General features: G+C 36.1%; 1 protein-coding gene across 2 annotated transcripts in view; it reads right to left on the bottom strand.

Annotated features, from left to right (window-relative positions):
* Window positions 1-12,466, bottom strand: part of LOC611565 (antigen WC1.1-like) — a 32,119-nt gene that overhangs the window by 15,733 nt on the left and 3,920 nt on the right. For both annotated transcript variants that reach the window (XM_038576678.1, XM_038576679.1), the window contains exons 2-4: window positions 9,128-9,448; window positions 2,207-2,512; window positions 1,796-2,113 (exon numbers count right to left, since the gene is read on the bottom strand). In XM_038576678.1, the coding sequence (XP_038432606.1) occupies window positions 1,796-2,113; window positions 2,207-2,512; window positions 9,128-9,448 (945 nt within the window). The remainder of the gene's footprint in view (window positions 1-1,795; window positions 2,114-2,206; window positions 2,513-9,127; window positions 9,449-12,466) is intronic.

Raw genomic sequence — 12,466 nt, 5'->3', positions numbered from 1 at the left:
CAATAGTCACCAGAAAATACTTTCCATCAGTCTCAGTAAAGCAAACCAGCAAAATCAGCCAGTATATTTACCTCAAAACCACGGAATATACATTATTCCCAGGGCATACAGGTCATTTGCCAAGGCTGATCACACATTATACCAAAAAGAGAGAGATCTAAAAAATTTTCAAAGGGCTGAAATCATTAAAAATATGTTTTTTGAAAAAAAATATTTTTTGACCAAATGGAATTAAACTAGAAACAAACAATTCATACTGTGCAACAAGGTAAGGAAGATTGGTATTCAGTGATTGACTTTGCTAATATTTTCAATTTCTACTTTGAAAAAAAGCCAAATCCCAATTTGCATTCAGGCAGAATGGGATCTAATACCAATTTACCATGCTTCCACAAGATTTAATTCTGATTATAATTCTATATAGAATTCTCATTATTATAAGAATTGGAAAAGTGTATTTGTTGGAGGTGATGATCTCAGAAGACTCTTCTGTCACCATCTTGGACTAGATCATCAGGCTTTTTTTGGTGAAAAAACAAGCTAATTCCAAAAATTAAATGGAAAAGACCAAGAATGATCAACATACTTGAGAACAAAGGCAACAGTTAGAGGTGTAACTTTAATACATATCAAGACATACTACAAAGTTATAATAACTACTGAACTGAGGATTTAGTGCTGGAATAGACAATGAAACAATAGAAGAGAATAGAGCCCAGAAAGAAACTTAGACATACTCTAGATCATTATGACAAAGGTGGCACTGCAGTGGGGAAAGATGTCTCTTCAGGAAAAAATTCTGAGTCTACTGGATATCCATATAAAAATTGAAATTTGACCCCCTATCACATGTGAAAATCAATTGGAGGACTACACAGTTACAGGTGAAATAAAGATAACTAAACTTCTATAAATATCATAAAGGAAAATCTTTAGGATCGACAAAGTTCTCTTCAAAAGGGCAAAAGAAGTAGTATTTGTTAAAAAAAAAAAAAGTTGATAAACTGAACCTTGTTAAAGTGAAGAACTTGGCTTATCAACAAATACCATTAAGAGAGTAAAAATAAAAGGGCAAGAGTAAACACCCAAAATAAATACATACATATTTGCACCACAAGTCACTGTCACAATAATCTCTAACATCACTATTGTAATAATTAAGAACTGGAAGTAAACCAAAACTCCACTATCAGTTGATGGATCAATACCTGATCACAAGGTCATTCCAATGAATGACTTTACAATAATAATTATGAATGAAACACTGCTATAAACAACTATATGCCTGAATCGCACACATAGTACGGAATCAAAGAAATTGGACACAAAATGAAACATACTATATGGTTTTATATGAAGTTTAAAATAGAAAAAAACTATTCCATAGCATTGAAGTTAGGAAACTGGAGGAAAGTTAGGAAACTGGAGACAGGAGGATGGACATAGTGCTTGGTAGAGTATGAATGTGGCTTCTGGGGTACTGCTAATGATCTCTTTGTTGATCTGGGTTGGGGTTACACAGTATTCATGCTACTGTGTTTCACTGAACTACACAGATACTACTTACCATACTTTCTCTGTAAATAATACTCAGATATATTTAAATAATAGTGTTAATTTTAAAAGATATCCCTCTTAACACTCTTTGCCTTGAACTGAAAGGCAAACAATGAAAAGAACCATATTTTATCTTGGATTATCTCACTTTTAAAATAATTTTTCTATGCTCTCTACTCCTGGGGACATTTCACTCAAGGAGCATCCTGAGTACAAGTTAGCCCTTCCTCTCTTTTACCTGAGCAGATCACTGAGGCTGTGTTTCCACGAGCACAACCAGGAATGCCAAGGGCAGTCACAGAGCAATTCCACAAGAAAGACTCAGCCCCTGAGCAGTGAAATCGATCTTCCCATATCTGATCACTTCCTTCCACAAAGTATGCTTCTTTTGGAGTCGAGATGGCAACTCCACAACCAAGCTGTTGACAAACAACATTGGCATTGGCCATACTCCAGTGTGTGGCGCAGAGTGGTTTCCAGCTTCCAAAAATATTCATCTCCACTTGTCCCTCACACTGAGAGGTGCCATTTTTCATGAGCCGAACTTCTGTGTACACTAGTAGGAGAAGACAGGATTTCAGCCAAATCTCATGTTTTTCTTACCCTAGCAGAGTATGCAGCAAAGTTAAAGTCCTGTTCTGCATCTCACCTGAACAGAAAACTTGAACAGCCCCATGGTGGCAAACACCTCCTGGACAGGACTTTTTGTGGCAATACCTGAGCTCAGGTTCCTGCCCGTTACACCAGAATTCTTCAGGCCAGACTCGTCTGTCTGACTCTCTCAAGGACACATTCCCCTGGAAAGACACTGCTTTGCCACACCCCAGCTCTGCACAGATGACCTGGGCAGTAAGTAATGTGAAGTTCCCATCAGACACTGGAACCCAGTCTTTTCCAGAATGCACTTCTACCCGCCCTAAGCAGGGTCCATCCCCTCCAACTAGACGCACAAATCCTAAAAGAAAAAGAGAAAGCCAAACCAAGTAAGTGTTAGCGATTCTGACTTGGCAATTAGAAGTGACATGTCATGAACAATGATATGACAATGACATATCATAGATAAGTTTTTCTTCTCCCAGGCATTGAGAATGAGGAGAGGACTTAGCAGTTGGTGTCAGAGTGGGGCCTCCATGTGTGAGTATCTGAAGACAGATTATATTAAGTATCAGAATACTAGGGAAATATATTTTGGGGTTGGTTAGAGAAGTGAATTCCTCATCTGAGCCCAAGGAAACTGCATGATGTGTAGGCATTCTACTTGAGTACAGAGGTATGAAGAACAGAACCAACCCAGAGGGACATTCGCTATGAGAATAGAGATCTATCAGCCAGACGAAGTTAGAAAGTCATCCTGAGGGACGCCTGGGTGGCTCAGTGGTTGAGCATCTGCCTTTGGCTCAAGGTGTGATCCCAGAGTCCCAGGATCTAGTCCCACACTGGGCTTCCTGCATGGAGTCTGCTTCTCCCTTGCCTATTTCTCTGCCTCTCTCTGTGTGTCTCTCGTGAATAAATAAATAAACAATCTTAAAGAAAAAGAAGAAAGAAAGAAAGAAAAAGAAAGAAAGAAGAAAGAAAGAAAGAAAGAAAGAAAGAAAGAAAGAAAGAAAGAAAGAAAGAAAGAAAGAAAGAAAAGAAAGAAAGTCATCCTGAGATTTGTGGAGCTCAAATTCTGGTTGGCTTTCTTTCCCAGGAACCAATCCTCAGGTGACTGAGGATAGGGAAAAATCATGAGGGCTGTATCCATGAATGCATGACAACCTATAGACAGACTGATGGCTCAAGATTAGAAATATGCACATTATAACCAATCCATAGTTATGGATTATGATTTTTTTCATAGTTATGATTTCAAGTTTTATCTATTTGACAATTTTTCATGGCAAAATATTCCATTAACTTCTTAGGTTACCAAAGCAGGAAATAAAATGAGTCTGGATGTTAAGAAAGCTCTAATGAGAATGAGAAGAAAGGTGTGGTTTTAGCCATATCTCTTGAAATCCTAGGATATAAGAATAGCCACCTTCCAATTCCTGAACACAAAATAACTTTTCCATTTATCTGTATATTCTTTCATTTTCTTCATCAATGTTTTAATTTTTTTAATTTTTAAAAGAGAAAACATTAAAAACAAATGCAGAAATTAGGCAGATGATTGAATAAGCTGACAAAGTTTTTAAACCATTTATATAAATATACTCAGTGAAACAAAGCAGATTTTTAAAAACTAGAAAAAAATAACCAAATGGAACTTCCTTTTTTTTGTCTTTTTTTATTTTTAAAGATTTTACTTATTTATTCATAAGAACACAGGGAGAGAGAGAGAGAGAGAGAGAGAGAGAGAGAGAAGCAAGAGACACAGGCAGAGGGAGAAAGAGGCTCCATGCAGGGAGCCCTACGTGGGACTGGATCCTGCGTCTCCAGGATCACACCCTGGGCTGAAGGCAGCGCTAAACCACCGGGCCACCCAGGCTGCCCCCAAATGGAACTACTAAAATTGAAAAATACGTTACCTGGAATGAAAATTTATCTAGATTAACTTAACAAGAAATTAGACAGGGCAAAATAAAAGAATTATGAGGTTAAACACAGAACAATAGAAGTTTTCTCTCTAAAGCATTGAGAGAGAAAAGACAAAAATTGCATATGAAAATGCATTTCAAAATTGAATGAAAATAAAAACGTTTTCAGATAAATACAAAATTATAGAATTTGAGGCAACCAGAACTGCATAACACAAAAATGTTACAGAAGGTTCTTCAAGCTAAAAGAAAATAGTAACAGATGAAAATGTGGATCTACCCAAAGCTATAAAGACTACTGTAAATAGTCTTTTTTATATTTACCCATGTATAACCCATGAGTAAATATAAAAAAACTTCATCTCATTTTTAAAACATTTAGAATATTTAAGAATATTTAGAATACTTAGAATATTTAAGGCAAATATAACAGCAATGTATTATAAGATTTATTTATAAGTAAAATGTATGACAACAATAGCACAAATGACAAGAATAGGGAAATGGAAATATACTGTGGTAAGGTCTTACATTAGATATTAAGTAATATAATATCATTTGGAGGTAAAATATGATTAAAGAATAATAATTCCAACATTATGGTAAACTCTAAGCAAAGCAGTATATCTAATAAACCAATAGAGTAAATAAAATAGAATACAAAAAATACTCAGAGATTAAAATAGGAACAAATAATACATAAGACAAATAGCAAGTTTAGTAGACTTAAACTCAAGCATATCAAGAATTATATTACATTGAAATAATTTAAATACTTCAAATAAAAGCAAGGTAATCATACTGAATAGAAGACACTTCAATTATATCTCAATAAAACTAGAGAAAAATAATAAGACACACCATGTTTACTGTCCATAAGAACATATGTACATTAAATATAAACATAGAAATGGGCACCTGGGTGGCTCAGTCAGTTAAGCATCCGACTCTTGATTTCAGCTCAGGGTTGTGAGATGGAGCTCTGCATCTGGCTCCATATTGAGCCATGGAGCCTGCTTGAGATTCTCTCTCCCTCGCCCTCTGCCCCTCCCCCCCCACCACATGCGTGTTCTATATTTCTCTCTAAAATAAAATTAAAATTAAAAAAATAAACACAAATATATTAAAAGTGTCAGGAAAGATAAACCATGCAAGCACTAATCAAAGAAAGCTGTTGTACCTATGTTAATATCAGACAAACTAAGACTATAGGACAAAGTATATATTTAAAAATAATGAAGAAACATTTTATGATGATAAAATACAAAAGAAATCATATAATATCAAAATTAGTGGGATACAGCTAAAGCAGTGCTTGGAAGAAAAACTAGAGCTTTGACACTTCCTCCATGCATACATTAGAACACAAAAGAAAAATTAAATTTAAATTACCTAAGATTCCAACTCAAGAATCTACAAAAATAACAGCAAATCACAACCAAAAGAAGAGAATGTAAACTGAGAACTCAAATCAATGAAATAGAAAACAAATACAATAATCAAGAGAGTTCATTGGTGATTCTTTTTAAAAGAATAATAAAACTGATAATCTTCTAGTAGACCTGATCAAGAAAAAAATGAGAAGATACACAAATTAACGATATCAGGGATGAAAAAGGGGTTATAATTATGGATACTATTAATATGTAAAAGATAATAAGATATGAACAAATTTTATCCTAATTTGAAAATTTTATTTACAATAGGATGAGTCCTTGAAAATTAATTACTTGAAAAACACAATTTATCAAAAACTGATACAAAAAGAAATGGAATATCTAAGTACTCCTATATTTGTTAAAGAAATAGAACTCATATTAAATTGGGACACCTAGGTGACTCAGTTAAGTGTCTTCCTTCAGCTCAGAGCTCAGGTTGTGGTCTTGAAGTACTAGGATCAAGCCCCTCTTTGGGCTCCCTGCTTAGTGAGGAGCCTGATTCTCCCTCTCCTTCTGCCCATCCCTCCTGGCTCATGCTTGCTCTCTCTCTCTCCCTTTCTCTTATTCTCTCTCTCTTCCTCAAATAAAGAAATAAAATCTATTTAAAAAAAGAAAAAGAAATAGAGCTCATATTATAAAAACCTCCCCACAAAGAAAATTGAAATGCAAGCTTCAAAGAAACAAAAGCAAAAAATGAACTATTGGGACTTCATCAAGATAAGAAGCTTTTGCACAGCAAAGGATACAGTCAACAAAACTCAAAGACAACCTACAGAATGGGAGAAGATATTTGCAAATGACATATCAGACAAAGGGCTAGTTTCCAAGATCTATAAAGAACTTATTCAACTCAACACCAAAGAAACAAACAATCCAATCATGAAATGGGCAAAAGACATGAACAGAAATCTCACAGAGGAAGACATAGACATGGCCAACATGCATATGAGAAAATGCTCTGCATCACTGCCATCAGGGAAATACAAATCAAAACTACAATGAGATACCACCTCACACCAGTGAGAATGGGGAAAATTAACAAGGCAGGAAACAACAAATGTTGGAGAGGATGCGGAGAAAAGGGAACCCTCTTACACTGTGGGTGGGAATGTGAACTGGTGCAGCCACTCTGGAAAACTGTGTGGAGGTTCCTCAAACAGTTAAAAATATACCTGCCCTACGACCCAGCAATTGCACTGTTGGGGATTTACCCCAAAGATACAAATGCAATGAAACGCCGGGACACCTGCACCCCGATGTTTCTAGCAGCAATGGCCACGATAGCCAAACTGTGGAAGGAGCCTCGGTGTCCAACGAAAGATGAATGGATAAAGAAGATGTGGTTTATGTATACAATGGAATATTACTCAGCTATTAGAAATGACAAATACCCACCATTTGCTTCAACGTGGATGGAACTGGAGGGTATTATGCTGAGTGAAGTAAGTCAGTCGGAGAAGGACAAACATTATATGTTCTCATTCATTTGGGGAATATAAATAATAGTGAAAGGGAAAATAAGGGAAGGGAGAAGAAATGTGTGGGAAATATCAGAAAGGGAGACAGAACGTAAAGACTGCTAACTCTGGGAAACGAACTAGGGGTGGTGGAAGGGGAGGAGGGCGGGGGGTGGGACTGAATGGGTGACGGGCACTGGGTGTTATTCTGTATGTTAGTAAATTGAACACCAATAAAAAATAAATAAATAAATAAATAAATAAATAAATAAATGCAAGCTTCAAATACTCGCACTTCCACAGAGCTCAAAAACAATTCCTACATCAACATGGAGGAAGAGAGGGAGAGAAGAAATGAGAAGTCTAAAACAGAAGCTGTAGTGAATATATGAATTAACATGGATTTTCAGTCCTCAACCTCCTCTCCTGAGGTTAATTGCATCTTCATCCCCTTACCATTTTGTACATCAGTGCTGTGGCCATTCTCAATTTGTGAGGCCCCCCTGCCATTCTCCTGAACCCTCTGAAATCTCTTTATTTCAAACAAGCTCCTCTGTATTCTTCACAGATCATTCTTTCTACCTCTGGATTTCTGCTAAACATAGTACTTTATTTCTAACAATCTACTAGATGCTGAAATTTCTCTTTCATACCCCTTTCCTACAATTGAGAAAAGGAAATTCCAAGAATTCGATTTAAATTAAAATATTGCAAAGGGCATGGTTTCCTATCCTTATCAATGCTACATTACCACCATTACTTCTGTTTACATCATTAAAACATGTTCATGGAAAATATGGAAACATACTAGAGGGTAGAAACTGATGACAAAGAGATTAGCCAAAGAAAACTGAAATAGTTCATTAAAATATGAGATTTTAAGTTAAAGCAATGATAATGTTAATCAGGGAGTAAAAAATAAAATCAAAGTTTAGATGCCATACCACTCTCAAACTCTATTTATCTTTACTTATACCTTAACTGAAATTAAAATCAAAAGTATCAATTTTCTTAAGATAGTAATAGATGTTCCAACATCACATACTCCATTTTACTCAAATACTGATTTGTCAAAGTAAGTCAGGTCCCCTGTAGTGTTTCCACAAGTTTATCTGCACTTGATACCATGATTAGGACATGATGACAATAAGGAATGTTACCTGAAATACCAGAAAACAAGTTTTCTTAAAAATATCCTAACTGAAGGCAGTAAACTCAAATGCCCCTTGAAAATATTTTTTTAAATAATAATAAAGAAGATGGGAGGAAACTTTTGAGATGATAGATAACTCTATGGCACAGATTGTGCTAATGCTTTCACAAATGTATGCTTACCTCCAAACTCATCAAGTTATATACATTAAATATGTACAGTTTTTGCATGTCAATCATACCTCAATATATTAGCTTTCAAAAAAAGAAAATAATTGTGTTTCTAGGGACCTGAATTCATATTATGAAAGATCCACTGAAAAGATGACTTTTTCAGTGATCTTCGTCATGCCAATGACAAAAATGCTAACTGGCTATGGATTATGCTGTTGAGTTGCTATAGACCTAGTCAAATGTTATCACATCTCCACCTGTCCTATCACTCCATCAGATGGGATGGATCTTTTTAAAGACCCAACTACCTACCTTAAAGAATTCACTGTGACATATCTTCCTAAGTGAAACTGTTCTGACGGCATTAGTGACAGACTTTTCATCCACAATTGTGATAACAACTGAAAACATCTCTGGCAAATACCGACACCACCCATCCACACTCTAGTTTCATTGCTGTCTTTACTGCCTCCACTTTGGCATATGCTAAACTTTGTTTCCCTGCACCTCTCTCATGTCCCCTCTTGTGGATGCACCTGATCATCTCAGGAAAAAAAACAAAACAGCTACCACGATGAAACTTGACCCCACTTTCCTACCTTTTGACACACCACAGATATCTGAAGGGCCCAGTGATACATAGGTCTAGAGCTTTCACTGTCCAGAGCCAAGCAAGTCCTTGTGCTTCCTTGAGTACCTAATACTCTAGGAGTTACTGTGTGACTGGAGTTTTCAACCAAGTGTGTGATCCTGTATTGTTAGCTATTCTGGGAATTAAACCAAGGGTATTCTTACTGGGTATCCCTCTAATAGATTAGACAGGCCTTACCTGAGCAGACTACTCCAGCATCCCGACTATGGGAGAAGCGTTGCTTCTGGTAGTCTTGAAAAAAAGAATGAATACAGTCATTGAGAGTTGATTCTGTCCCTTCACAAACAACATATGCAAGCCAAATAGGCCCATGCCCTGATCCAAAGTGGGCCCCTCTGGGAGCATCAACAGCATCTCCACATCCCAGCTGTCTGCACACCACATGTGCAGCCTTCAAGCTCCATATGTAATCATTCACTGTGCCCCATTTTCCTTGGTATTTCACTTCCACTCTCCCCTCGCAGTGGTAGCTCCCATTCTTCAGTCTCAGCTCCATAGCTGTAAGAGAGACACAGACACAGAACACAGAACACAGAAGAGATTTCAGGAGACCATACAGTGATATGCTGGTAAGTATTTTAAAATATACACTCTGGGGGAGAAAAAAAATCCTCTCATGTATGGCATTTCTTGATTTCTATAGTAACAATATTTCCACTACGGTCAATTTTAAGCTACCAATGTGGCATCACTGAACGTGGAGTTGAGAAGAGATGCACACAATTATTTCTCGAACAAGCCAGTAAGACTCAATGCCATGTATAGCAATAAGGACAGGCCTTCAGATGACTATAGATGCTGCCTTCCCAGTAGAGATGCATGAAGCTGGTAGGGGTCCAAATTCCCCCATCTCAGTTACAGTTCATGACCCGCGAAGTCAGTGGAGGAATCTTCTCTTTCCTTCTCTATCCTATAGTAAACATTCTCATCTAGCTTTGGAAGAGAGGACCTCTAAACAGTCTGGATTATTTCTGCTTCCTGATATTCATGCTTTTATATAATCCTTGCACTTGAATGTGGTCTGAACCTAGTAACATTCATCTAACAATGGAATTTAGCAAAAGTGATGAGACGTTACTTAAATAATCAGATTTCAAGATGACTCTGGTTTCTCTTATCTTGCTCTCATATGCTTGCTCTGTTGAAGCTAGCTGCCATATTTTGAGTTGCATGTGGAGAGATTCACATGACACAAATATAATATAAGCCATATGTAAGAAGACCATGGTTAATATCATACTCATTGGTGAAAGTTTGAAAGCTTTTCCTCTAAGATCAGGAACAAGTAAGGGTGTTCCTTACTTGTTCCTCTCACCACTCTTATTCCACATAGTATAGTAAATTCCAACCAGAGCAATCAGGCAAAAAAAAAAAAAAAAATGTAAAAGACATCCAAATCACAAAGGAAGAAGTAATATTGTATTCATTTGCAGATGACTTTACATATAGAAAATCCTAAAGACTTAACCAAAAAAATCTAATCAATGAGTTCAGTAAAGTTGCAGGATACAAAATCAACATACAGAAATTGGTTGTGTCTATACACAAACAATGAAATATCTGAAAAAGAAATTTTAAAAACCCACTTCATTTACAAAAGCATCAAAAGAATAAAATTGTTAGGAATAAGCTTAACCAAGGAGGTGAAAAATCTGAAAATTGGAAATTATAAGATTTTGATTTAAAAAAATTGAAGAAGACACAAATAAATGCAAAGATATACCATGTTCATGTTTGAAATTAATATTGTTAAAATATCCATACTACCCACAGCCATCTATAGATTCAACACAATTCCTATCAATTCCAATCACATTTTTCACAGAAATAGAAAAAAAAAACTATCTTAAAATTTGTATGGAACCACAAAAGACATTTGTATGGAACCGCAAAAGTCAAAGCAATATTTTTTTTAAGTCAAAGCAATATTGAGAAAAATAAAGCTGAAGGTATCACACTTCCTGATTTCAAACCAAACGACAATTGTATGGTACTGGCATGAAAACAGACATATCGACTAATGGGAAAGAATCAAGAGCCTAGAAATTAACCCATGCAATATGGTCAGCTAATATATGACAAGAAAGTCGAGAATATTCACTGGGAAAAGGACAATCTCTTAATAAATAGAAACTGGAAACTGGGGAAACTGTTGGGGAAACTGGAAGTTTACATGCAAAAGAATGAAACTGGACCATTGTCTTACACCACTGACAAAAATTAACTCAAAATGGACTAAAGACATAATTGTAATACCTGAAACTGCAAAACTCCTAGAAGAAAATATAAGGGGAAATCTCCTTGACTTTGGTCTTGACAATGATTTTATGGCTATGACACCAAAAGCACAAGGAAAAAAAGAAACAAGTAAGACTCTACTCAAGTAAAAAAAAAAAAAAAAAAAAAAAAAAAACTTCTATAGAGCAAAAGAAATGGTCAGCAGGATAAAAGGTAACATATGGAATGGGAGGAAATATCTGCAAGCCATCTATCTGGTAAGAGGTTAGTGTCCAAAATATATAAGGAACTCATACAAACCAATAGTCAAAAAGGAGGAGGGGGGGGGAGGGAAAAAGGGGAAGGGGAAGGGGAAGGAGAAGGAGAAGGAGAAAGAAGAAAGAAGAAGAAGAAGAAGAAGAAGAAGAAGAAGAAGAAGAAGAAGAAGAAGAAGAAGAAAGAAGGAGGAGGAGGAGTAGGGGGAGGTAGAGGGGGACGAGGAAGAGGAAAGGAAGAAAGAATGAAAGAACAAAAGAAAAAAGAAAGAAAGAAGGAAAAAAGAGGGAAGGAAGGAAGGAAGGAAGGAAGGAAGGAAGGAAGGAAGGAAGGAAGGAAGGAAGGAAGGAAGGAAGGAAGGAAATCTAATTTAATTAAACCATAAAAGACTCTTAACTATAGAGAACAAACTGAGGGTTGATGGAGGGAGGTGGGTAGAGATGGTCTAAACGGGTAACGGGTATTAAGGACTGCACTTGTGATGAGCACTGGATGTTGTATGTAAGTGATGAATCACTAAATTGTACTCCTGAAGCCAATATTACACTATATGTTAACTAACTAGAATTTAAATAAAAACTTGAAAAATATTTTAAACGTAATTTAAAAATGGGCAAAGAATTTGAATAGACTTTTTTCCGAAGTTGTAAAAATGGCCGACAGGTATATGAAAAGGTATCACAATGAGAAAACCACAACCTCACACGTATTAGAATGTTATTATCAAAAGACAGGAGATAATAAGTGTTGGCAATAATGTAGAGAAAAGGGAACCTTTGTGCACTGTTGGTGGTGATGTAAATTGGCACAGCCACTATGGAAAAACAGTATGGAGGCTCCACAAAAAATTAAAAATAGAACTACTATATTATCCAAAAATTCCACTTCAGGTATATATCTAAAGAAATGAAACCATGATTTTAAAGAGATATCTGCGCTCCATGTTCATTGTACATTATTCACAATAGCCAAGACATGGAAACAACCTAAGTGTCCATCAATGGTTGAAAAGACACAGAAAAT

The sequence above is a fragment of the Canis lupus genome, chromosome 27 (genome assembly GCF_011100685.1).
Source record: "Canis lupus familiaris isolate Mischka breed German Shepherd chromosome 27, alternate assembly UU_Cfam_GSD_1.0, whole genome shotgun sequence".
Classification (NCBI taxonomy): Eukaryota; Metazoa; Chordata; class Mammalia; order Carnivora; family Canidae; genus Canis; species Canis lupus.
The sequence above is the reverse complement of the archived record's forward strand: the minus strand, read 5'-3'. Positions and strand labels throughout refer to the sequence as shown.